The 26,136-nt window shown below is 50.5% G+C and overlaps 1 protein-coding gene across 8 annotated transcripts in view; it reads left to right on the top strand.

The window, feature by feature from the left end:
• TOM1L2 (target of myb1 like 2 membrane trafficking protein) overlaps positions 1–26,136 on the top strand; it is a 118,665-nt gene that overhangs the window by 81,956 nt on the left and 10,573 nt on the right. For 4 of the 8 annotated variants that reach the window (XM_077892362.1, XM_077892366.1, XM_077892367.1 and 1 more), the window contains 9 exons: positions 1,315–1,449; positions 2,899–3,060; positions 5,519–5,635; positions 15,550–15,683; positions 17,869–17,917; positions 18,484–18,607; positions 20,500–20,617; positions 21,659–21,734; positions 24,123–24,188. In XM_077892362.1, coding sequence (XP_077748488.1) covers positions 1,315–1,449; positions 2,899–3,060; positions 5,519–5,635; positions 15,550–15,683; positions 17,869–17,917; positions 18,484–18,607; positions 20,500–20,617; positions 21,659–21,734; positions 24,123–24,188 — 981 coding nt within the window. The remainder of the gene's footprint in view (positions 1–1,314; positions 1,450–2,898; positions 3,061–5,518; positions 5,636–15,549; positions 15,684–17,868; positions 17,918–18,483; positions 18,608–20,499; positions 20,618–21,658; positions 21,735–24,122; positions 24,189–26,136) is intronic. The other 4 variants (XM_077892369.1, XM_077892364.1, XM_077892363.1 and 1 more) reach the window with 3 other exon arrangements.

Below are 26,136 nucleotides of genomic sequence, written 5' to 3'. Positions count from 1 at the left end.
TTCCCCAGGGGGGCAGGCCTCGGGGCTGCTGCTCTCCAGCTGGCATTCCAGACAGCCCTCTGCAGGCACCTTGGGCCCTACTCAGCATCCAGAAGAAGTGTTGGCCAAGAGAGGCCGGCCTCAAGCAGGCATTAAATCCCTGAGTGTGCAGATCAAATGAGTGGATCAAGGAAGCCTGGCTGACAGGAATGTCTGTGGCAGGACACATCAGTCGGAACGGGCAAAGCTTTTTGGAAACTGACCTTTTAACTTCAAATGGGTCTGTTGGTTAGAGATAGAGTTTCCGTGGCTGCCTCAGGATTGGTTGGAACGCATGACTAGAGCCAGGGAGGCAGTCAAAGGCTTGTGACAACAGCAGAATTGGCACTAGAACTGTGGGCGCCAGACACAGTGCCTCCTCCTCTGGGTATGTATATGGTAACAGGATGGTTCTGAAGAGACGAGCTTCATTTGGTGAGGAACCCTTTAGAGATCTTTTTCTTTCTTCTCTTTTCTTTTCTTTTCTTTCTTTTCTTTCTAAAGATTTTGTCACTTCCAAAGAACAAAATATTTTTTTAAAAAATTTTGAGTTTCATGAATTCATGAAAAGTGACAATCTATTAAATGTTTGTTCTTTTCCTCTCTGCATGGTGTGTTCATTGAAGGGACTTCAGTGGCCATGCTCTCCAGTTACTTTTCCCATGTGGGCACATGTGCGGTGACACTGTGGGCAGCTTGGGCTCTCCTGCCCCTGGGCCTCCCTCATCTCACCTCTCTGGCTGGGCCTTTCCAGTTTTTGCCTTTGCACACTCCTATCCACCGAGGAAACCCCATGTTAGCCTTTATTTTCCGTGACACATCAATTTCACCTTTCCTTTCTGCTCGATTTGCCTACGGCTCCTGCCTCTGCCCCTGAGAGCTCAATGGAGCAGAGCCGTGGCTCTCTGGTCCCCGTGGTGTCCTGCGGGTGCAGCAACGAGACCATGTCTTCGTGCCCTTCGGCTGAGCATCATAAGGAATTGGTTTCCTGGTGATTAGGTGATTGCCTGCATTTTAGGATGCACCACAGTGCTTAGGTGTTATTTCTCCGTATCTTCTCCAAGGAAATCCTACATGCTGGATTAAGTTTTGTGTTTTTGTTCATGCTCAAGGGCACCATTGAAAACACACATTTCACCAGTCGCATCGTGGCAGAGCTGGTGAGGGGAACGGGAGTAGAGTGGGTTTGGCCAGCGCGATATGCATTCGAGTGTCAGAGAGCATTGGCCTCTGAGAGAGCACCTGGGCTCCCTTTGGTGAGAAATGCTTCCTAACAGGCCCTCTCTTTGCTCACAGGCATGGGCTGATGCCTTCCGAAGCAGCCCTGACCTCACTGGCGTTGTGCATATATATGAGGAACTGAAGAGGAAAGGGGTCGAGTTTCCCATGGCAGACTTGGACGCTCTGTCTCCCATACACACACCACAGCGGGTAAGCTTACAGCTGGCATTTTCTAGAAAGACCTATTGCAGAACGGGCAAGCCACTGCCACCACCCTTCTGCTGCTCTATTTGAATTATTCAGCTTGTCATCACGCTTTCTTAAAGCTTGAGGGCATTTCTTTTTAATAACAAGGGGGAATGCAGGAGTGAGACAGCTGGTTGACTGGTGATTAAGTGGCAGCAGTGTCCCGTCCCCCTCCCCCCACCCCTGTTTTCATCTGACTGTGGAAGGATATAATAGAGGGATCAGTTCCGACATTTTTGTGGAAATGGCTGCTTGGGTGGAGCCATCTATCCCATGAGGGCCACTACACCTGCTTTTCAGAGGCCCCAGGAATGTGGTGTGGGGGTGCTGGCATCTTCCTCTGAGAGCACCAGAGCACCTCAGTGTTGGTAACATAGAAGAGCTAGATGATGTCACTGACCGTGGAGCAAAGGGCAGCTTTTGTTTTTTTCGACTGTCAAATAGATCTAAATTTTATTTGAGCTATGAGTGTTCAGCAATATCCAGACATCCTTGAATCCTGCCGGCCTTGGAATTCAAAGACCAGGGAAGGCCCATTTAGGGGCCTACCATGGAAGCTTTTACCAGGTGGGACAGCTCTATCCTTCCAAATGAAAAGCATGCAGCGATGGACACTCTTCATCCTGGAAACTAGTATCTCTATTGGCTGGGAATCAGCCCCTGGCCCCGAGGGAGAGCCAGGAAGCTTCAGGATCTGGGAGACGTACCTTGTCCCAGCACACACTGCCTGCTGGCCCCATCTGCCTATCTCTGAAATGGGGACAAGAAATCCAGAATATCTATGCAGGTCTCTTGCATGGATCACAGTTAACGTTCAAGAGGCTGAGATGCTCAGAGGGAAAGCACCAGAAATTATACTTTGCAAAGCATTATTCTCATTATGATCCTTCCAAACCACTTACTATGCTTTGTGGAATCAATGTAACCTGTTTTATTCATCTAATAACGACCCAGAACAGTGTTGTTGTGTCTATAATTACAAAGAACATTCGGTAAATTGCATAATTACTATTTATATTAGTCTACTCATAAGGCCAAAATATAATCTTCTGGTACCAAATAGGGATTCATGATGAGCAAAACTTCATAGCGGGCCCCCTCCGCTCAGATTCTGAGGTGGTCTTGTTAATGGGAACCCTGGCCAAAGCTCTCCCAGAGTGCCCTCAGTGCTGCCTTTCTGAAGGGCCTTCATAGTCTGTGAGGTAAGTAGAGGGAGGAGCCCTTGGTTGCGCCCTTCATGGATGGAGAGACTGGGTGCAGAGGGGGCAGAGGGATTCCTCGAGCCTCACAGGTTAGAAGTAGAGCCTCTGCCTGCTGCTGTGGCAGGAAGTGCTGCCCGGGCTGGGGTAGGGGCCAGGCCCAGCTGCACAGACAGCCCAAGTGAATGGACGACTTATGTTGTTGCCATGCCAGAGTGTCCCTGAAGTGGATCCAGCCACAACCATGCCCAGGTCCCAGTCGCAACAGAGGACGAGTGCCAGCTCCTACTCTTCACCTTCTCCTGCTCCATACTCCTCCGCTCCACAGGCCCCGGCTCTGAGCGTGACTGGCCCCATCATGGCCAATTCAGAACAGGTACTTGCATACTTCTGGGCCAGAGGCAAGTTGGCTGACAGTCCTCGTTCACCCTTTCTGGAGACATATGGAGACCTTCCCTGACCAGGCACTGTGCTAGGGTGTCAGCGGCGCACAGACAGAAGGGCCTAGGCCCCATTCCAAGGGCTCTCCGTGTACTGGGGAGACAGAGACAGTCCGCACAGTGGTGGCAGAGTTGCAGGAGCAAGAGCCAGGAGTTGAGTACTGCCTGGAGGGTTGACCTGGCTGCTGAGGCTCTTGAAGCTGGTGAGGGAGGCCTGTCTGAGAAGGCCTGGGGCCAGAGGCGTGGAGGAGGGAGGTGTTCAAGGGAACAGCAGGTGGAGGGTTTGGAGGATCAGTACAGGTGTGGGATCTAAGAGACAAAGGGTGAGGCCAAAGCACAGCGATGGAGTTGCATTGTGAACAGCCTTGTGAGTCACGCGGAGAGGTTTGGATTGATCCTGACAGGAGCTGCAGCCATCAGAGGCTGGTGACGCGAGCAGCAAGGTGACGTGGAGGCAGAGGCCAGGATGCGGGAGGCCCTTAGGAAGCGCCCTTCCTGCCTTTATTTCGAACACTGCCTACCTTCCCCGAGTTATTTCCTGAGAGGCCAATGCCGTTTTAACCCCAAACTAGATTTTTATAGACGAGTCACAGAGTCAAGTATTTAGATGAATCTATATAGAATTTCCAGTAGTTGAGATTTGAGAATTGACCACATTTAGGGGGGAAAAAAACCTGTTCTGGTGATTATATATTTTAAATCCTTAATTAATATTTGTGACAATGTCAGGGTTACAGAAACTTATTTAAACGGAAGGGTCAAGGAAGAAGTGTTGTGCCAGGGCTGCTCACGTTTCCGTTCTCTGCTGGCCCTGAGGAGGTGCATAACTGTGGGCTTCATTCGCCCTTTCTGCCCTTTCTCATTATTCATAACGGCCAGGACCTGTCCCCAGAAGGGAAGCCCTGGGGAAGAAGGTCTCCAGAGGCTGTGAGCTCTGCTTCCAGGGGCAGCAATGTCCCCCTTTCTGCTCAAGGGGAAGTCTGACATGTTTGGAGTTGTACTGTCCCTGAGACCCTCCACTGACTCTTCTTCAGTTGCATGGGAGCTCGGAAGAGCCCTCCCAGCAGCCAGAATGGTCTAGACCTCCAGAAGGGTCTAGAATGGGTGAGAAGGAATGGGTACTGCCCCTGGGGGAAGATGGAAACAGCCAGTAGGAACCCAGCCCAGCCTAGAGGACCCCAAGGGCTTCTGGGCCCATGTGGTCTCTGTCGCATCCCTGAGCTTCCAGGGCCAGAAACCTCTTCTGTCTAAGACTTGAGAGTTCACCAGGCAGAACCAGAGGGAAAAGAGTCTCTCGGGACCTAACCCAATGCCCTCATTGACCATTTGTCTGTTTGTCTATCCAGCACAGATTTATTGAGGCCTCCTGTCCCTATCCCTGTGCTGAGAGTCCCTACTTGGACTCAGCAGAGTCCTTGCCCCAGGGCAGGTGGGACAGGATGGGGTGTGTGGGCTGCTTGTTTCTGCCTCGGAGAAGGGGGAGGGGAGAGTCAGAAAAGGCTTCAGTGAGGACAAAAGGTGTCATTTGAGCCAGGTCAAAATGCAATTGAGAGCCATAACAAAATCCAGCTCTCTGGATATTTACTAGGAAAGGGATTGGGTGAGTCCTAGGTGCATGGGTGCCAGCACTGTGCAGGGTCTTCACTTCAGTTATTCCTAGCAACCCTGAGGTGTAGGCATCGTTTTCCCCTCTCTGTACCTGAGGAGACTGGGGCTCAGATAGGTTAAGATCTATCCCTTATGGTGTCCCTACCGCAGGAAAGATGGCCCAGGCCCAGGCTTTGGGGAGCTCTGATGGATGAGCAGGTAGGGAGCTGGGGTGGGAGGGGAGCTCCCCCAGGTCTTCTCTTGTCCCTCTCCCTCATTCTTGCCACACCAGAGAAGTCCAGGGAACACAGGCCAGCCCCTCTGAGGACCATAGTGCTTTGAATATAAATCCCTGGGGCCAGCATCTGTAATGATGAGGTTCCCGATGAAGACCCCAGCCCGGAAGGGCCCTTGGAGATCACATGCTCTATCACTTTCACTTGAAAGTTCAAGTAGGGATGGAGGCCAGAGAGATGAACTCCCCACTCAAGTTTCTGTGGTGGGAGGGCTGAGCCACAAACCAGCTCTGTCCATGTCAGACCCAGCACTCTTTCCTGGCAGATTCACTTGTGACAAACTCTTGGTAACCAACACCCCGTAGGGTGGGCCTTGCTGCCCTATTCTCTTCTCTCCCTCACCCTCACACACAGACCAGAGTTAGACAATAAGCCTTCTAATGCCAAGCATTTAGAGATGAGCATTTAGAGGCGTAACCTTGATGTTTCAGTGAATGAGACTGTCACCAGACAGGTGCAGCTTGATTGACCCTTTGCTCCCTGCTTTCCTCCTCACTTCCCCGCCCAACAGATTGCCAGGCTTCGGAGTGAACTGGACGTTGTTCGAGGAAACACAAAAGTCATGTCCGAGATGTTAACAGAAATGGTCCCCGGGCAGGAGGACTCATCTGATCTGGAGTTGCTGCAGGTGAGGGGATGGGGGATGCTCATCCTGTGGAAGCTGTGGACCTGGGGATACAGCAGTGAGGCAGGAGTGGGGCCCGGAGCCCTGTAGGCTCGCACTCAGCCTCATGCTTCCTGGGACCGGTCAGAAGCCAGTACCAGGCCCTCTTGTTTATTTTCCTTTGTAACATTTTTTTTCTCCCTGATTATAAAAGGCCAGTTGCAGAACGCCTGCCTATCAAAAGCAAAAGGAAGTATAAAGAAGAAAATACTCATTTTCTTGGATTCCAGCACCCAGAAATAGATAACTACTGTGGAAGTTTGGATGCATTTTCTTTCAGACTTTTTTCCATGTTTGTTTTCATTTCGAATGTAATTGAGGTCCTATTATCTGTACAGTTTTGCATATCAATTTGCTTTCTCAACACTATGTCATAAACATTTATGACAGGACCTCGTCAACCTTTCCTGCATGCAGGAGACCTTGTGGCCACACTTTACCCCCCAAGATGGTCCTGAGAGAGGAAGTAGAAGCTTTTCTTTTCTTGGATACTGAAGATTCCAGGCTGGGGTTGGCCATATTATGAGGCCTCTGCACACCCTGGATGCCTTGCAGATCCGGGGGGCATGGCAGAAAGGGGCCCGGGAGCAGGGTTGGCCTATGGGGTCACCCTCAGACCAGAGTCAGGGATCCTGGCCAGCCAGATAGAGAGCTAGCAACCAGATCTCCCCCATAGCAGTCTCAGATGACTTTGGCATGTGTAGAGAGTGGCAGCAGCACTGCCTTTAGAAGCAGTGACCTTCTGGAGGGGTGGAGAAAGGATGCTATAAGCTGCAAGTGCCAGATCTCTTCAGCAGAAGGCAAGATGCTTGAGTAAACAGGTCAGGAGCCAGACTGGCTTGGCGAGCTGGCGAGAGTGCCTCACTGCCATGTGCCTGCTGCTGCTCTTCTTGTCTGGCATTCACAGTCCTCAGTCTCGGTCCCCCAAGTGCCATACTTCCCACCCTGCTATTGGCATACACTTGCAGCCTATGAGGGCCCGACTCTGATGACCGCAGCCTTCCACACTGCACATAGCCAAAGTGACCATGCCTGGTCCCAGAATGCTTCTTATTATGCCCTCTTCCTTCTTAGGAATGAGGGTGGGTGGAGACCTGCCCTGGGCCTGACCCAGAGCGAAGCAGAGGTACATGAAGTGTGGTCGGGCTCTAAAGGAGCCCCCAACCCAGTGCAGGAGGCAGACAGGAAACAGCTCATCTCCATGAAGCCATGATGTCAGGTTGCTCTTAAAGCCAAGCTGAGTACCCTCAGCCAGCCCAAATAAGGAGCCCGGAGTGTCCTCTCCCAGACCTCACTCTTTTTTTTTTTTTTTTCCAGACCTCACTCTTAACACCTGCAGCAGGCCAGTCTTGCCTCTGCTCAGCAGGGTCTAGTGCCCAAGTGCCACACTTTAGGGGACTCAGCATCCTGTTAATGCACCACTGACCCCTGTTCCCAGCCTGCAGGGGGAGTTCTTCCAGACATTAGCTGCTACGTAGGAATCAGATCAGTCCAGAAACAATCCAGAAACTGAGAGGGCCTCTTGAGGCAGCTTTGTGCTGTGTCAGCATCAGAATTCCTGCTGACAGGGGGTTTGCAGTGGACAGAGCTGAGCTCCTGGCAGGAGGGGGTGGGCTGAACAAAGCCAGCATGCTTCCAGACAGCCAGAGCAGACCCAGACAGCAAGCATACTCTGTGTGTGTGTGTGCATGTGTGTGTATGTGTGTGTGTGTATGTGTTTAAACAAGCCCATCAGCCAAGACAAACAGAACCTAATCTCCTGGCGTCAGCTCACAGTTTTCAAAAATAGGTTGCTTCCCATGACGTTTTCCTTCCCTCTGTTTTGTTCTAACTCCAAGCCTACCAGCCCTCCCTGGTATCTTATAAATCAAACAGAGAAAGAATGGTTCTGGGTGCCAGTAGGAGGCTGGCCTTTCAGCACGGGAGATTCAGGAATCAGGCAGCTCTGTGTGAACGGCCACGGCCCTGCTGGCTCCTGGCCTTGCTCCTCCATCATCTCTGACATCTTCCCTCCTCGTCTTCCTGGCCAGCGGGAGGCCAGCTGAGCAGGGGCTCCCAAGGGCTGGGGCCATCCCAAACAGCGAGACTTCCACATGGGAAGATGATACAAGCTGCTTGGAAAGCGATGGGATTAGAATGTGCCTCAAGAACCCCTTGGTTGAGCTGGAGGGCAGCCAGATTGCTCGGGGTAGAAGCTGTCCAGAGTTCACCACGCTGGCCAGGGCCATGGAAATAAACCTGTTTGTCACCAGCCCAAATGTTCACGCCAACAGAAGCTGCTCCCGACTCGAGTGTAAATTGCTGGGTAGGAGGTGGAAGGAACGCAAGGAGAGGAAATTGGAGGTGTCAGCTCCAGGATGCACCGGTGTGGCGGACCACTATCATAGGTGGTCATGTCCCCATTGCTTCCTGGGCCTCGCAGAGCACTCTCAGGTGTGGCGCTGGAGAGCTACTCCTTGTGCTGTGCTGTCCACTTAGCTGTAGACCCTGAGGAAAACTGAGGCAGGGTGCCCAGAGGGAATGCTGTGTGCCAGGCGGAACCCTCCATTCCCTGAGCTGGGACAGACCTAGGCAACTAGTCCAGCTCCACACGTGTTCAGATTCCGTCTACAGCATGTTACCTGGTGTGCTCACCTCATTTTACTTAGCATTTTCTTGTCATGACAGGCTGTTTCAGCCCATGGAAGCACTTCCCTTTCCAGATGCCTGTCCTGTGGGCACCTAGGTGGCTCAGTTGGTTAAGTATCTGCCTTTGGCTCAGGTCATGATTCAGGAGTCCTGGGACTGAGCTCCGCATCAGGCTCCCTGCTCAGTACAGGGTCTTTTTCTCCCTCTACCTCTCACCCTGCTCAGGCTTTCTGGCTCACTCTCAAATAAATAAAATCTTTAAAAAAAACAAAAAGAAATGCACGTCCTGGTTAGACTTTATGAAGCACCAAAAGAGGGCAGAAAGAACCTCTGGGTTCACATCCAGGCCCAACAACTGATGGGCTGGGTGATAACTGGGCAGCCCAGAGTGATCACACTCACCTTGGAAGGATGGAAATCATCCATTTGAGGGGTGCCTGTGTGGCTCAGTTAGTTAAGCATCCAACTCTTGATTTCGGCTCAGGTCATGGTCTCAGGGTCATGAGATTAAGCCCTGCATAGGACCCTGCACTTGGCAGAGTCTGTTTGAGATTCCCTCTCTCCCTCTCCCCCTCCCCATCCTCTTGCTCATGCTCACTCTCTCTCTTAAAATAAATAAATAAAATATATTTTTAAAAATGTCCATTTGGGGTGGCTGGTACAGTGCCAGGCGCAGGCAGCTCATACAGAGGTTGGAGCTCCTGTGATTATTATTGGTACATCCTTCTATACAGCAAGCTAAAGTCTGTCTTCCTATAACTGCTACCCTGGTTTGTCTTTAACAAAAGAACCAGACAAAGTCCTCTTTCACAAGGTAGGTCCTTAAATATTTGAAGACTGCTATAAGCCTGCCACGGGCTAAGTCTATGTTGGCAGCCCACCTTTTTGGATGACCTGGCAGTTCTCAGCAGGAGGCCACAAAAATCAAGAGCTTCCATCAACCTAAAACCTTTCATTTTTTTCTCATGGGGCTAGTAAGCCATATCTTTCCTCTCCTGTGTGTGGGCATTTGAGATCAGGCCTGAAATTTGAGACTGCATCTATGTCTTTAGCCTGTGAATCCAGTTTTGGAAGTCTTGAAAGATCTTGAGGCTGTTGTCCAGTACTCTCCTAAATTAGCCTCTTGAGCTTTGTCTTCAAATAATAGTAACTTTTAATTAATCCAGTGATGCCAAAATTGGGCATTCCTGCATGGCCACCCATCAGATAATAAAAGAAGCTCTCCTCCACATTGTTTCTTCAAGTAGCAGATGGTATATCCCCTCTTGCTTCTCGCATCTCGTTTCAACAGGGATGTCCAGGACCATTTTCTCTAGAGAAATCTAGTTTATTCTACATGTTTAGCTTTCTTATTCCCACTTCTCTTCCACAAAGAGTTTCTTCTCCTTCCCCATTCCTTTGCAGCTATAGAAAGCAGATCTTCAGGACCTTATTCTGTGTTCCTTAGATCTTGGAGAAGGTTCAGAGGAAACCTGTAAGGATGATTAAAAGATTGTTTTGCGAAGTGGGGATGAGAATGTCCCTTGAAGAAAAGATAAAGGCATTGGGATTAATTAGATGGAAAGAGGATATTTTAATATGTTCTGATCGGTGGAGGGCTTTTGTACAAAGAACGCTAACCAGCTGTTCTTCCCCTCTGTTGAGAACCATTAGACCTAGGAGGAGGCCAAAGCCGAAATCTTCAGCATGTAGGAAATGCCTGTCCTGGCTGTTGCACAGTGGGAAGGATGACTGGGGTAAGCAGTGTGCCTTCATGACTCAGGACCAGAAGAAAGTCGCTCTGTGTGGCTGGTTTAGAGGAGGAGGTAGGCTGAGGAAGGTCTCCCAACTGCACCCACCATGGATCTGGCTGCGGGTAACCCCATGGAGGTCTTGCAGGCAGCCAGCTGGTGTTTGGTGGCAAAATCTCAACACTCTGGTCCTCCTCTCCTCTTTGTTATCTTTTTTCTCACTGTTTGATTTTTTTGTTTTTAAGAAGATGACTTAGGGGCATCTGGCTGGCTCATTCAGTGGAATGTGAGACTCTTGATCTTGGGGTTATAAGTTCGAGTCCCATGTTGGGTGTAGAGATTATTTAAAATAAAATCTTTAAAAAAAAAAAAAAAGGTAACTTTAAAGCTTGAAGGAAGGAGATGGTAAAACTTTCGGCAGACACCCTGGGATATCCTTGATTTGGAAACTCTAGGCCAGACAAGTTTAAGCAAAGTTTAAGCAAAACTTTTTTTTACAGTCCCCTGGATGACCCTCTGGGATCAGAGCATGTGAGGCTGTGCCTATGGGATTGGAGGTCATCTCACCCAGTGCCCCAGCTAAAGGCTGTGGGGAAGAGGTAGCAAGTGCAAGGACAAAACAGATGTTTCTGGTGCTTATAGTCCGTGAGCTCACCACATTCTGTGCCCTGGGGTCTCATTCTTCCTCCACGCTGAAGTCATAATGTTAGAGCTAGCAGAAATCATCTGGCACTTTCCAAACATTTCTGTAAAGTAGTGCGACCCTTTTCCCCACAAATAAAATTCTACAGAGAACTGCAATGTTTAAAAGAGATAAAAGCATAGCTGCCCTGGCTGCCATAGGGTGGGGTGTCCCTAACCCCATGCCATGGAGGCACCTCACTGGCCCTCTGCAGAATGATCCCCCTTTTCCTACCCAGGGAGAGATAGGCCCAGAGGGTGCTGGAGGACTGGAGAGCTGATCTAGATATGGCTGCTGGCTGGCTGCCTGCCACTTGGTTCCCAGCATCCAGAAGGGCCTGGGCTCCTGGGGGAGACTGAATGCAGCCCCCTCCCCTTTCCTGGCTAGTGGTTCTGGTGCTTTGGACATTTGGAGCCATGTTTTTGAGACACTCCCTGCAGTCTTCTGAGGGATCTGGTTTGGTTTTCCTTTGACTCTGGGGGACTTCCATGCATCTTACTCTTTCTTTCCAGCCTTCCACTGATTGGGGTGGGGGCGTAAGGGCTCATCATCATTTATTGAAGATAAGCCAGAGGCTCTGCTGGAGGAGCACTGGTGACCTGGGGCAGCAGCAATGAGTAGAGGTATGTCCAGAGTGCTGTGGCAGTCTTGAAGAGGTAGAGGTTGAGGGGAGTCCCCAGGAAATATTCTGGGGGGGACAAAGAGTTGGATAGCTGGGTAGCTGCATGGTAAGCTAGCATTGTAAAATGTTAATGGTAGGTGGAATCATATTGGGTACATGGGATCTACCATAATATTTTAAAATCTTTTCTTTACATTTGAAAATTTTGTGATTGAACATTGAGGTGGGGAAACATTCCAGGACCTTGAAGGATGAGTAGGAATTTGTTTTGATGGAAGAGGAGCAGAGGAACATGGCAGGCAGAGGGCTGACTTCTCAGGGTTCCTGAGCAGTAAGAGCTAGTACCTGAGGCCATCTGCTATTCTAGAAAGTCTGAAGTATGTTTGGAAAAGGCGTATGGCCCTGGGAGTTGATGCTGCCAGCTTCTGCCAGGGTGGCCTAGGACCTCTTTCCATCTTAGAATTGGCCTGCAGTTTGGATAGGAAGTCACTGACCTCTAACCTTAGCCTCCCCAGCCCTAGGGAACCAGGGCTTGCTGTTTGGTCACGAACACCAGACAGGCCACACTTCCCTGACCCGGGCCTGGCTGAGGTGGGAAGGAGTGGGCCTGTAGCCAGGGCTCAAGATCCTTTTGCTCATCAGAGTTTTTTTTGCAGACACTTTGAGTGCTGGTCTGTCTCATCTGTACGAGACACATGCACATCCAGGAAGAGAGAGTGACACTCAGAGTGGCCCAGGAAGGGATCATCGTGGCAGCCTGCAGAGAGACAGGCACCATGCCTCTTCCTGCTGTCCACTACCCAGCCTCCTGTGTCCCCAGGCTGTCTTTCCCATTCTTCTGTTCCCACACATTTTGGCTGGTTGCCAGTGTGTCTTCCAAAGCACTAAGCAAGATCTGCTGTCCAAGAATGGCCAAATGTCGTTTTTTTTTTGTTTTGTTTTTTGTTTTTTTTTTTGTTAATGGGGGTTGGCCTTCTAAAGTTAATCCAAATCCATGCTTCCTTACTTGCCCTAAGCACAGGTGCTCCCTGCACTCTAACAATGTATCATAAATACTACGATTTTTTGCATTGTTCACTTCAGTCCTGGCTGTTGGAATCCTTCCCATGATCTAATGTGATTGCTTTTTTCATGAGTTCATTTGTGTGGGCTTTTGTGTTTCGTTTTTCATTTTAGCCTTCACTCATGAGCATAGCTTGTTTCTGTAATTAGGGTTTCTGCTGGGCCTTTGGCTTTCCTGTGTACTATGACTGTCCCTCCAGTGACTGGATTTGACCTGTGAGTGTCTACCAGCACCCATGGCCGTTATTGTGGCAATCCATCACAGAGTTCTGGCCAGGCTCCAAGTTCTAGGCCGGCTCCCAAATATCCCTCTCATGGCTGGCCTGGGGTATGAGCTGTTCAGAATGGTGGAGAGTGGAGATTTCGAGATATTTCACTCTCTACTGGATATGATGTTCTATGCAATTAATTTTTGGTATTTGTTATTTTTTTAATTTAAAAATATATTTATTTATTTGCAGGGAGAGAGTGCGTGAACACACAGGGGGACAGTCAGAAAAGAAGAAGCAGGCTCCCTGCTTAGCAGAGAGCCCTAGTCCCTAAGCCTCAGTTCTCTGTCCCAGAACTCTGGGATCATGACCTGAGTGGAGAGAGGGTCAGGAAGAAGGCTAAGGTGGTCTAGATACTGAGCAAGGACAGTGGTGGGGAGCTGGTGGTTTGCATGACCAAGGATTCAGAGCACTGTAGATTTAAGGTCTCCATCCTTCTTCCTCCAGCCTCAGCCTGCTTCTGAGCTCCCCTTCTCTGTGACACCTGCTGGTTGGGATTCTAGTCTCCACCGGGGCTGATGTGGCCAGGGCACAGCTGGTACCTGGAGGCACCAGGTCAGGGGTAGGGAGAGAATTGTGACTATCCTATGATTTGCTGGCAGCCCTCTCCTTCCAGGATCACCCTGCGTTCTCTCCAACCCAGAATGGGAGTCCTGGGAGAATCAAGAGTGGGAATCTGTTCATAGAAAAAACTAGAAGGTCCAGATACTGTCCCTATGGCCAAGAGAGACTTGACAGCAGCATTCTGGCTGTGCAGAGGGCCAGCAACAGGGTAGAACCAGGACAAGCCTGGTATTTCCATAACCAGATAGACAGGGCCCAGCAATCCAGAGAATCGCCAGTGAAGCTTTTTTGCTTCCGGTGAACACCAGACTATTTTGGATGCAGCTGCCTAAATCTAGAAACCTTCTGTCTTGACAGCTACTGTTGTGGTGGGGTGATTCTGGGCTGACCCATGTGGGTCGGGCTGCTTTCCTCAGCTGCCCCTGCTCTTGGGGAAGGAGCCTCCCACAGGCTGAGCAGCCAGGGGAGGAGTGACGGCAGAAGTAGTGTCCACACTTGTTGTCTGATTGGTCATGATCTACTTTTTCTGGAATGGGCAGGTCTGTCAAGATCCCTCCGTGGCTCTTACCTGCAGGATCAAGCCCAGGACACTCACTGTCCTCCGGTGATGAAGGAGGGGTGTTTGTGCATGTGTATGTGGGTGTGCATGCAACTGTGTAAGGGAACATTGTTTAGGTACCTTGGATAAGATGTGGATGGAAGAAATGCAACTTACCTTCATTCATTAATTCTCTCCAAAGCATTTAGGGAGTATCTCCTAAGTGTCAGTCATGGATACTGCAGAAACAGGGACGAGAGATGCCAGCTCTGCCCTTAAGGAGCCCCAGTATAGAGGGGGAGGCAGATAAGGAGCCCAGCTGTAATGGCCCTGTGTGGTGAGCGCAGTATTGCAGGGCACTGTTGGGCACCAGGATTCCTTGGTGTGCGTTTAGCCACCTCTGTGGTTGACCCTGCAGGTGATGACTGGGCCTTTTCCCTGTGTGTGGCCTACTGTAGGGCTTGGGGGCATTCCTGGGGCAAGAAGTGATGGCACCTCCCTTGTGGAGTTTATGATCTAGTGGGAGGGGAAACCTAATTCTAGCCAAGCCAGCTGGATTATGAGACAAAATAGAGAGCTGAAAAGAGGTCATGTATGTGTACAGTGTCTAGAGCAGTTACATCTACCAGAAACATTTCACAAGGAAGTGGTCTTAGGGCTGAACTGTGAGAAAGAAGGATCTCTGCTCTGTCCCTTCATCCCCTTCATTCACTGGGTCATCAGTGGCTTCTGGTATCCAGGTGGATGGGGAGAGCATCTCCTCTTTGCTTCACCCCCATTGGGGCTTGGAGCTTTTTCCCCAAGCTGTTCTGGTAGTCAGGGGTGCTACAGTGCCAGTTTGGCATATAGGGTGGCAAGAAGCCCTGGCAGGTAGTTAAGGGAGCTCCACAAGCAAGTTTCAATGAGAGTATGAGTCAGGCTGCCATCTGGAGCCGGGGAAGCCTGCAAATGCCAGGCCATAAAGTGGTAAGGGTCTGTCTGCAGGGAGACAATCCTCCCAAGGGTGGAAAGGGCTCCAGTGGTGACTGGGGGTTCATCAGAGTCCTCTTAGGCCAGCCTGGGAGACATGTCAGAGCTTGCTGAGTGTGTCAGACATGCCACCAAGATGTACCAAAATGTGGTCATAAAGTACACTCTCGGTTGCTGGGAGCATAAATGAACTGCTGTCATCTTTTGGAGGGTCTTCTGCCATTACCAATTACCAACCTGTATTCTAAATGACCACATATGCTTTCACCCAGAAATTCCACTTCTAAGAGCTTGTCCTCTGGAAGTACTGGCACAAACGCAGGAGCCTGTGTGTGTACGAATGTTCCTTGCTGCATTGTTTGGGTTGGCCAAAAAAAGGCCTCAAGCCAAATGCCCAATAATAGAAGCACGGTGAGACACTCTGATCCATGCACAGAGGGGTGGGGGGTGGTGTACGAGGCATTGCGGGAAGGGTGGTTGAGAGTATTGTGTTGAAGAGGGAAAAAAAGCAAGCTGCAAAGAATCCTATTCTTAGATGTAAAGAACATTCTGTACAAACATGTACCAATACGCATATGAGTGTACATAGCTATGGACGCTTCTCTGTGTGTTGAAAAAGAGCTGACTTCCTCTGGGGCAGCAGGAAGCAGTGAGAGAGGGGCCTTGTACTTTGCATCTCACCCATGTCCAGCTTTCTGGACAAGCATGCACTCCTTTTGTGACTTTTAAGAGTTGGCTTACGATTTGCCAAAGAAGTGGAATATGACAAAAAAACGTCCCCAGCAGGCTAGCCAGAGGCGTGTGTGTTCCCTAGGAGCTGAACAGGACCTGCCGGGCCATGCAGCAGCGCATCGTGGAGCTCATCTCTCGCGTGTCCAATGAGGAGGTCACCGAGGAGCTGCTTCATGTCAACGATGACCTCAACAACGTCTTCCTCCGCTACGAGAGGTGGGGCCGAGGTCCTTTCTCATTCCTCCCAGGGACTCATGCCCACCGTAGGATTTCTCTCTTAAACAATGGGGAAAGGGAGAGGAGAGTTGGAAAATGCTCATCAGAGATGCTAATTTGTTCCCGGCTGACAGGGAAAATGCTTCTCATTCTCCTGGGAACCGAGCAGCAGGAAGGCGACAGGCAGAATTAGGCTCTGCCCTTTGCAAGCCTCTGGCTGCCCTGCCTTTTCCACTTCCCCCAGGCCGTCAAGAGGGAGGGCCCAGGGGTTTGCACCTGCTCCTTTGAAGATCCTTTGAGTTTGAAAAGGATTAAAGGAGAAAAAAAATCTCTACTAAGGAAAAAAAGATTTCCTCTTTCCCATCTTTAAAAAAAGAAAAAAGATTTTTCCCTCCCTTTGCAAATGTCAGTGTGTCTAGAGTATTCTGAAGAAGGCAGGGTATAAGTGCCGGATGCTGCTGCTTAGGGAAACACACACACAGACACACGCACACGTTCATTTGAGTTCTTTCTACAGCCAAATCATTTTTGGATTTGAGGTAACCAACTTGAAAATTCTTTTCCTTTTCCAAAGCCTCCCCTGGGGAAGAAGTTGTCAATAGGAGGTAATGGCAGGCACGGCTCCCATGGACTCACTCCGGTGCATGTGCCTTGGGCTTCTCCCAGCAAAGGCACCAGAAAGCACCCGGAGCAGGCCAACCTTCTCCTAAGTCTGAGGCCCTTGGCCCTCGGAGACTTGGGGCCCTGGTGCCTGTGCTGACTCCCAGCATGATGATCTGGCATCAGTTAATGTCAGTGTGATAGACTCTTGTCCCTGGGGGCTTAGAGGGTGATTTCACTGTGGGTGTTAGGACCCCGGGCCTTGTCTCAGCTTCAGCTGTGGAGTAGGGATGGGTGGTCCTGTGTCTCTCCAGCAGACAAAGAAACCTCTGCAGTAAGGATGTGGAGCCACCAGGGGCCCTATGTGTCCATTGGAGATTAGGAGCAGATCTGGGGTGCCTCGATTCCCAGATTCCCAGCTCGAGACCTCTTGATTTTGCCATGTGATTCCAGTTTCTCCATTTTAAATGGGCTTGGCCTTTCACCTGTTAAACCTGTTTCAGCCCCTCCTAGGATGGGAAGACGGGCTAATGTGAGCATTTTCCCAAGTTTGCCACACCCGGCCTTAGCACAAATTTTCTAGCTTGAGCATTTTTGACAAGTTTAATTGTCCCTCCAAGACGGTGTGGGAAGGGTACTCCAGGATTAGAAACTTCTCAAGTGTGTTAATATTCTCCTTCTCTTTCTAGGGCGTGACTCATAAAAACACAGGTGTTTCTTGACACCACAGGGGACACACATCACCTAACCAGATTGTCCCTCCTGGGGAATCACTACTCACCAGGCATTGACCCCAGCAGACTTCAGTAAAGGCTGGTTTCTCCAGCCTCTAGCTGGAGAAAGTCTCTTAGCTACTTCTTTGCCCATGGCATTTTGGAACTTTGAAATGCAAGGGCAGCCACACGCATGCCTTACCATTGCTCTTGTATTCCCTATCTGGTGGGAGAGGGATTTGGGTACAGGAGAGTAGACGCTCTCTGTGTTGCTCCAAGCCAGGTCCTATCCACAGCTGCAGAGGAGTCTTGGGCAGGCCAGGGGCCTGTGTCCGCCTTCTTCCTCTAGCTCTCTCTGCCCTGTGTGTGCCCTAGCCCCGTTCCTCCAGCAGATTGAGCTGGGGGCCTTTCAGTGACACAGGCTAATCACTCTTAGCACAGCTCTGTGAAATAGGGAGGGGGCTGTACTTCTTGCCTGGCTTTGCAGATATCTGAATGGTAGTCCCAGCCTCTGGCTCTACAAGCAAGAGGAGCACTCTAAACCCAGAGTGGGAGGGGACAGCTGGGAATACTTATAGTGGCCTCCTGGATGTGCCAGCCAACACCTTCCTCTTTTACCTCAGTATGCTCTGGGGTGAGCCTAGAGGCTGATCCTCTGCCAGGGGAGCACCCACAGAGGAAGGTGCAGTGAAGTTGTTGTGGGGGGGGGAATCTAGTCCCCCAAATGGCCCCCCCTTGGTTTCCTTTTCTGGAGCCTCAGTGTCTACTGGCCTCACAGGGCCCTCGGTCCACAGAAGCTTGTCACAGGAGCAGTGAGTATGACTGTGCCACATCATCCCTCTCCTTACTAACTGCTTTCCTTCCCCTGTTAGGTTTGAACGATACAGGTCAGGCCGATCGGTTCAAAATGCCAGTAATGGAGTAAGTATTCCTTTAGCATTCTCTCATCTGTGGGTGCTAGGAGACCTACCTCAGTGTGGTCTCACCTCTAGGTCTTCTAACTCAAGCTTAAATGTATGGATCATTAAGGACACCTGGCTGGCTCAGTCTGTAGAGCAGGTGACTTGATCTCAGGGTCATGAGTTCAAGTCCCAAGTTAGGAGTTGAGTTTACTGTAAAAAAAAAAAAAAAAATACTTAGGTAATGAAAGAGCAAGCTCTGGTTCATGGGATACAGCCAAAGAGCTAGCAGGCACATTCCTGGTGGGAGGGTGGCAACCGAACCCCAAGTTCCCAGCTCTTGGGGCAGCAACTGTCCTGTGACTGCTTCAGCCCCACCACCTTTAGGTGGGGGAAGCAGTAGGCAGGGGCTTGCTAACACCCAGGCCACCGTGGACCCCTAAAGTCTCGACAGGGAGAACTGCCGTGTTCCTGGACTGCTGCAGTGTTGGTGCTTTTCCTCAGGCATCCTGCACAGGGCCCGCTGGCTTTTACCCAGGAGCCCAACACAGGCACTCTGGGGCTCACTGCTGTCTCATGTGCTGGCAGGTACTGAACGAAGTGACCGAAGACAACTTAATAGACCTGGGGCCAGGGTCTCCAGCCGTGGTGAGCCCAATGGTGGGCAACACGGCACCCCCATCTTCTCTCTCCTCTCAGCTTGCGGGCTTGGGTAAGTGTCTCACAGGTATCAGGGGCCTTCTCTGCAGGCCACGTCCTGGACTGAGGGCCCCTTTCTCTCTCTGTGTTGGAAAGCCCAAAGAGAGCCTTTTGAGGAATCTATGGGAAAGTGTATTTCTCAGATCTGCCAATTGTACCACCTTTCATTGATGACTTCTGTCCCTAAACTTAAAATATAAGCCTGTGTTGGAAAGAAGGGGGAGGGGGAGTTCCAAGGAACTAGAAGTTGGTTGCTTTTAAAGAAAGGTAGCTGCTATGTTTTATCTGGAACATTCCATGTGGTTGAAGTGGTTGTTTTCCTGATATAAACAAGGCCAAGGATGGCAAATAGGTTTCAGCTCATTGGGACACAGGTCTAAGAAGGATGATGAAGCCACATTAGGGCTTAGAAGATGAGTCTGTGGCTGATTGGTAATGTTTGCCATGGGCTTGGGAGCAGGAAGTGATGGCACTGATCTATTTGCTTTCCTTGAACTAATATCAACCTAAAGTACTCCAGTGTCTGAAACCAGTGAAAAGAAACTCACCTCTTTTCCACTTTCCCTTTGCAAGTGTGTATATGATTCTAGATGTTACATATATAGCAGATGATACCAGTTCATATTAAATAAAATTAGAATATTGAAATAATAACGCATGGCCCTCACAAAATTCTTTCTACCTTGCTTTTCTGTTTTCCTTTTTTTTTTTTTTCTTAACATTTATTTTTATACCTTCATTCCATTTCAGTTGAATCAGGCTTTTATTTAGTGGCTTGTCAGTTGCTATAATTTTGGCTTCTTGGCATCTCATGGATCTGTAGCCACTGTTTCTTTTGGAACAGATTTCTCTGCTTTCAATCCATCCAGCATATGGCCACCAGATTTGATACCCGAAAGTCAAATTGAATTCTGTTGCCTGCCTTCTTAAATAAAGGTCTAGTGTTGCCTGGGTGGTGCAGTTGGCTAAGCGTCCAGCTCTTGATTTCAGCTCTGCTCATGATTGCAGAGGCATGAGATCGAGCCCTGAGTCAGGCTCTGTGCTGGGTGTGGAGCCTCCTTAAGATTCTCTCTCTCCCCCCCACTGCCCCTCCTCCCACCGCATGTGCATGCACAAACGCTTTGTCCCTAAAAATAAGGAAATAAATCTTACAGTTAAAGGGTCTAGTATCCTTTCCATCAGCTCCTTGACCCGGCATTTGAGGATTTTCATCCCCACCACCCCACCTCCCACCTGCCTTTCCAGACTTGTCATTCATCAGTGTTTCCATGAGCTTTGCTCACTTCACTTCTCTGTGCCTGCAAGTTACCTGTCCCTCCCCCTTCTCATAGAAGAGTCCTCCTGGTCCTTCAGGCCCCACTCTGAGGTCAGTTGTGAGTCTCTTCCAGTACTCTCAGGCCAGGTACTGGTGGTGTCTGTCTGTTTCCCACCTACTCGATACATTCCTTGAGGCCAGGGACCACATCAGATTCAGTTTGGTCTGCTCACGATCAAGCTCTGAACGTAGTGGGTGCCAAGTAAATACATGACCTGGGCCCTTAGAAGTTTGACTGCGTTAGTGAGGAACATTCTGATAAGACTGTTGTGGGAAATCTGCAGGGGCACCGGCCCCAGGTCCGTCCCTCTTTGCTGCCATCTCCCTTTCATTCATCTCCCTTTCATTCATAATGACTCTTGCTCACCTTGAGCAGCTTGGGGTTGGGAGGGGCCCGTGGCTGTTCTGGCCCCCATCTGGGCCCCAGCGTGACTCTTCCTGCACGTAGGGTTGCTGAGGAGAAGCCTGTGTCCCTGCTGCCCAACCTCCCCCAATAATGTGCCCACTGGCTTCCGAACTTGGGGATGCTCGGTGAAGTCCATGGGCCACATTTTATTCTCATCCTCCCCTCATTTGTTTTGTTACCACAGACTTGGGGACTGAGAGCGTCAGTGGTACCCTCAGTTCACTCCAGCAGTGTAATCCCCGTGATGGCTTTGACATGTTTGCCCAGACAAGAGGGAACTCCTTGGCCGAACAACGCAAGACGTATGTGGGGACCATTTCAGCAGCTCTTGGAAGACATTGGGGGAGGATTGATCCAGGCCTGGTCACAGGCCAACACAAAGACGCCTTTTATTTACGAGGTCCAGGGCTGCCAAGAACATAGAAATATGTCTTTGAGGACTTGGCAGACAGAGATTTTGAATGAACACCAAACCCCACACACACCATCCCCACCCCCCGCCTTGGGGTTGATTGTAGTTGGATTTCTCCTGTCAGTCATGAGAGAGCACTCTGCATTTTCTTTGCTCCCTGTACTGCTGCTAAAGATGGCTGGGAGCTAGGGGGTACAGCCAGACAGGGTATGAATTTGTTCTCATCAGCATGGTTTTCCTGTGCTAGCATGTGGGCAGAGACTTCCCTGATGGCAGCCCTGGCCAGGATGAGCCATATGATATTGGGGACATTGATCCCAAAATAGACAATGCTCTGCATCTCAGGGAGACACATGAACATGCTTTGAGCTGTTTGTTCAACCTTAAGGCAAGCAAAGAACACTTTCCTGCCTTTCCCTGGGGCCCAGCATCTTGAGGCATTCACCTTGGAGTTCCCACACTCAGGCATCAATGGGTTGACCAGAAACCCAAGGCTCCAGTCACTCTTTACCAGCACAAGTTGCTTTTAACATGGATATAGCAAAAGGGGTCAGAACACAGAGGAAGAGAACCTCCGTAGTTGGGGTCTGTTAGTGACAGGCTGTTAGTGACAGGCTGTTAGTGACAGACCCCAACCCCAGACCATGAGACTATCTCCCTTATCAAATGTCACTGAGGCTGCTGCTTTTAGAATAAGAATTAATATTATTTGCAGTTTTCAGGGCACTTTTGACATCCTGTGCTGGAACCCTGGCCTCCTGGCTTTGGTTGCAGTCAGACAACAGCTTGAGCCATTAAATGCCAAGGTTTCAGGAACTGTCCTTCCAAGTACGCTTGAGGCAGGTGCCAGGGCTAGAAAGTGATTATAGGTCACCACCCCTTTCCCTGGGGCCCCTGCAGGGAACTGACCGTTTGTGCTGCTTGTCTCCAGGGTAACCTACGAGGACCCTCAGGCTGTCGGAGGACTGGCGTCTGCACTAGACAGTCGGAAACAGAGCTCTGAAGTGGTAGGTTTTTAAGCCTGTTTTTCTGCCTGGAGTCCTCTGGAGGGAAAGTCAGCCTGTGCGGTAAAGCTGCCTGGGTAGTAAAGGAGACGGTGGATTGCATGGAGGGCAGGGTCCACTGGAGAAGACTGCCATGAGAGCGCTGTATTGCCTCTGTGAGTCCTCACCCCACCCCTCGAGTGTTGCCCAGTCATCTTGCCTGTGAACCCCAGAGAGATAGGCCCAGAGAGTTGGCAGTATGCTCTCGGCACCAGTGTCCCTGCAGACAGCAAGCAGGGATTTGTCCTGGGAGGTCCAGCTCCAGAGCCCCTTGTCTTCCTACTTTGGGGGCCCTGAGCTCTCAGGGCAGAGGTCTCCTACGGCCAGATAGGGTCTCTCCTCAGACATTATGTTGCCCTGGGGCTGGGCAGTGCTCTGACAAAACACTGATCTGTTCAGGGAAGGGAAAATGATCATCTGAGTAGCGTGTGAGCTGAGCATCTGTGGTGGGCCTAGGGAAGCAGTACCAAGCCACTAGCAGGCAGTGGGTGGCCAGGATTTGGCTGGGTATCTGGGGCTGGAGAGGTGGAGGGAGCTGCGGGTAGAAGCCAGGAGGGTGTTCTGGGCAGCTCGGTAAGGAGCAAGGCTGAAGGCAAAGGGGCTTTGAAGTGGCGGGTACTGCTTGTTAGAGGCCCAGATTGCGGCTGTGCATTCCGTGAGGTTTCAGGTCACTGCAGGGGAAAGGATTTGTGTCTTAATGCTTCTCATGGGACCGTCCCCCTTTTCGCTAAAAAATGTGTGTGGCAGGGTGTGAATGAGTGTCTGTTTGCAGTGACGGGGTAGGGGGAGGGCTCTGGGGATAGTGGCCCCCAGAACAGCTGGACCTCCTCCCAGGGTCCCCCAGCTGGGTTAGAAAGGAGCAGTACTCACCTGCCCACTGGACAGGGAGGTCTGCTTCCAGAACAACAGTTTTTGGCCTCCTGCAGCCCTTGTCCAAATGGGCCTGACTGGCAGTAGTGCCACAGCCTGGTTTCCAGAAGACTGGCCTGGGGAAGGAACTTGCTCCTCTGTCCTGGCTCAGACTTGGGTGGAGGACTGTGTGGCCCTCTGCACTGGCCACTAGGGGGCACAGAAGAGCCAGCCCAACTGCCCTGGGTCTCAGCACCCTGCCTTTCTACCCCTGGCACTGGGACTCCCAAAATCTACACAGTGGTCACCACGGCTCTGTTCCTCGCAGTACTTGGGATGTCTCCTGCTGAACTCAGAGAGGGCATTAGGAGGGCCCCCCAGCACCCTTCCAGATGGCAATACCTCCTCCTGGCCCAACCTGACCTGGCCTGCAGCTCCGTTCCTCAGCCAGGAGGACCTGGTTTGCTTCCCACTGTGCCTCCAGGGCCTGTCCCCATCCATGCCAGGGTGTGTCCTACTGCACCTCTCTTATCAGTGCCTAGGCCTGGATCCAAGCACAGGAGAGGTGGCCAGGGTCCCACCCTTCACCCTTTGGGTGTGTGGCTTGGCCCATCTCCCTGTTTGCAAAGATCTTGATGACTCCAGCATGTTTTCCACCTGATGGTAGGCAGATTGCTTTCATGTTTACTGCTCAATGGGGGCGGGGGGCAGAGGGGAAGCAGGGTTTGTGTTGTCTGTGTGTTTGTGTGTGTGTGTGTGTGTGTGTCTGTGTCTGTGTGAGAGTATATGTAGATCTCTCTGTGTGTGTCTCTGTGTCTCAGTATATCTGTGCACACACACACTTACCCACATGCATCCTCAGGCCAGTATTTCAGTTCACGGTGTTCCATATCCTAAACTTTGCTGACCTGGAAATGAAAACTGGGCCAAAGGAGAAACGGAGAACACAGTAAAGGGGAGAAGACAGTATAGCCACACCTGCACAGTGCAACCACATCAGAAGTCTTAACTTTAAATGTTTTTTATCATTTGAAAAAGGGTGACTTACCTAAACTCAGTGTTCAAGTTAAGAGTTTGGAAAAAGAAACACACAGGTAACTGAGAAGGAGGAAACAAGCAGAAATAAGTTAGGAACAGAGTAGAAATGACTTCGTAAAAGCTGGCTCTTTGAAAAATGGCCTTTGCCAATCCCAAGAGCCCTAATCAGGAGAAGCAGCCGTGGTCAACTTTCTGTGACCTCACGGAGATTTTCCAAGTGTACAAAACAGTTGGCATGAGTATATGGTCCCCTGTTGGGACTCTTGATTACTAAACTTCTCTTTTTCAAGCAGGTAAGGGGGGCACGCTGGAGGGGGGAGGGGGCAGCGGGCCACCATCCCCTTACCTGATAACAGATCAACTCTCAACAGTGGCTTTTCTATTTCCATGATATATACTGTTGCTTTCTTTATCCTGGGTCTTGCTGTGACTTTTCTTTCTGGGACTTTTCTGTCCTCGGCCCAGAAGAGAGGTAAAGGTGGGGACTCTGACCTGGAGCCCATAGACAGCTGGCTCATAACCCAAGGAATGGTGAGAGGTCACCAGCTGAGCCGAGTCCCCCGTTCACCCCAGTGCTTCCCTATGTCACCTGCTGAGCCCTTGTGAGTCAGACAGTACAAGGCCATTCTTTCCTTTTGACTGGGCACCAAATTTTCCCCTCCTGAATTTGTGCAATCTCCTTAAGCCACAGGCCTCCAGCCCCAGAAACACCTCCTCTGATTTTCTGCTGAGGTCTGTGCCTCAAGCCTTAAGGGTCTGGGACATTTGTGGGAGTGAGGGGAGGGCCCCTTCCCTCCTTTTACTGTCTCTGGAGCTCTCAGCAGTATTCATTTTTCCAGGATAGAGCACAAGTTACTGTGGCTTTTGCTTTGGAGGGGACGTTTCTAAGAGAACAGATTCAAAAGCATCTGATTGGTTGGGGAAGCCCCCTCCAGCCTATGAATTCGGCAGTCCTAGGCTGATGGGTCTTTATAATGGTGTTATACGTCTCCCAGAAGAATTTGAGACACCCTAAAGAAACAAACACAATAGGAACAGAATAAAGAGAAGACAAAGCCAGGGGAGTTTAATGTCATAAACACAGTTCTCATGGAGTGAAGCTTTTCTGCCACAGAGACCTGAGAGGGCCTCTCCTGCCTCATATGATCAAGTAGCCCTGAGTCTGGTAGAGAGAGAGGGTGACCTCGTTCCAGGCTGCTTGCCTTGAAGGGATGATTTCATTTCTAATGAAGCCACAGCCCTCCCCAAGCACCTCTAACATAGAGACCAAAGGTCTGTGCGTGCGTATGTGGTAGGGCTGGAACAGCAGGGGATGCACAGAAGATATGATAAAAGCAGTGAAGCGTCAGCCTCTGGGGTGAAGCCGGGCAAACACTAGACACATAACCGGGGAGGAAGCATAACTGAGCCCAGGAAATGGTGCCAGGTTGTGGCCAGGGGAGGAGTGTTCAGACAGGCCAGCAAGTCTAAGACTGTAGGCAGCTCAGCAGGGATAATCTGCATGAACAAGGTGTGGCCAGTGTGCAAGGACACCAGCCACACAGAACCATCAGAACCAAGGGGTGGGGGGTGGGGGTATCTGCCACCCCAGCTTAGAGTGAGGGACCTTTGCACAGCCACACTCAGGTCACAGCAGCAGGCACTCCATGCTGCTGTTTCTGCACTAGGCCTTGAGGCCATTCTTAGAGACCTAGGATGCCTGGAGCCCTCATTTACTTCTTCAGGGACAGGCTGGGACTCTGGTCCACATGGTGTAGGATGGCCTTAGAGCAGGGCTCCTGGAGGTCATGTCCATGCCAGTTCCAAATTGGAAGGATCTAGCCATGTGTCCTTGTGCCTATTAATCCTGCAAAAAAGGATACTGCTCATACCAACTGCCCTGAGTGTGGCCTTGGCAGCTGGTCGTGGCACCTGCCTCTGCCCACATGAGAGCCACTCTCCTCCGCCCTGTCCCCACTAGAGCTCCAATCTCTAACTTCCCAGAAACAAGCCCAACTAACAGCTAACCTGATATCTCACCTGCCTGACTGCAGTGTTTTTTTTTTTCTTCCTTTTAAACAGTGTGTATTAATTGCTTTGCCTTATTTCCCATAGTGTAGAAACCCTGAGTCTTTCCAAACCCCCGAGTACAAATTCTTTACTTGGAAACTTTTTGTGCTATTGAGTGAGACTGAAGGGCTTCTAGATGGCTCCTCAAGTTTGGGTGGCAGCGGCACATATCGTAGGAAGGATTTCACAATTCTCTAGAAGTAACACACCATAGCTTTTCAAATACTATTCATGTTGCGTTGTAAATTAGACTCTTAAGCTTTCCTTGTGGATTTGGGACTATGGGAGACAGCTCTTTGTTCACCTGGGACTCTGGGTGTCAAGATTTCCAACAATCCCAGATTCATTATCCATCAAGAAGAACCCTGAGAGGCATTGTGCACCAGCCTGCCTGGAGACTGCACGTTTCGTGGTTCGCTGCTTGCCCCAC

The sequence above is a fragment of the Canis aureus genome, chromosome 3 (genome assembly GCF_053574225.1).
Source record: "Canis aureus isolate CA01 chromosome 3, VMU_Caureus_v.1.0, whole genome shotgun sequence".
Classification (NCBI taxonomy): Eukaryota; Metazoa; Chordata; class Mammalia; order Carnivora; family Canidae; genus Canis; species Canis aureus.
The sequence above is the reverse complement of the archived record's forward strand: the minus strand, read 5'-3'. Positions and strand labels throughout refer to the sequence as shown.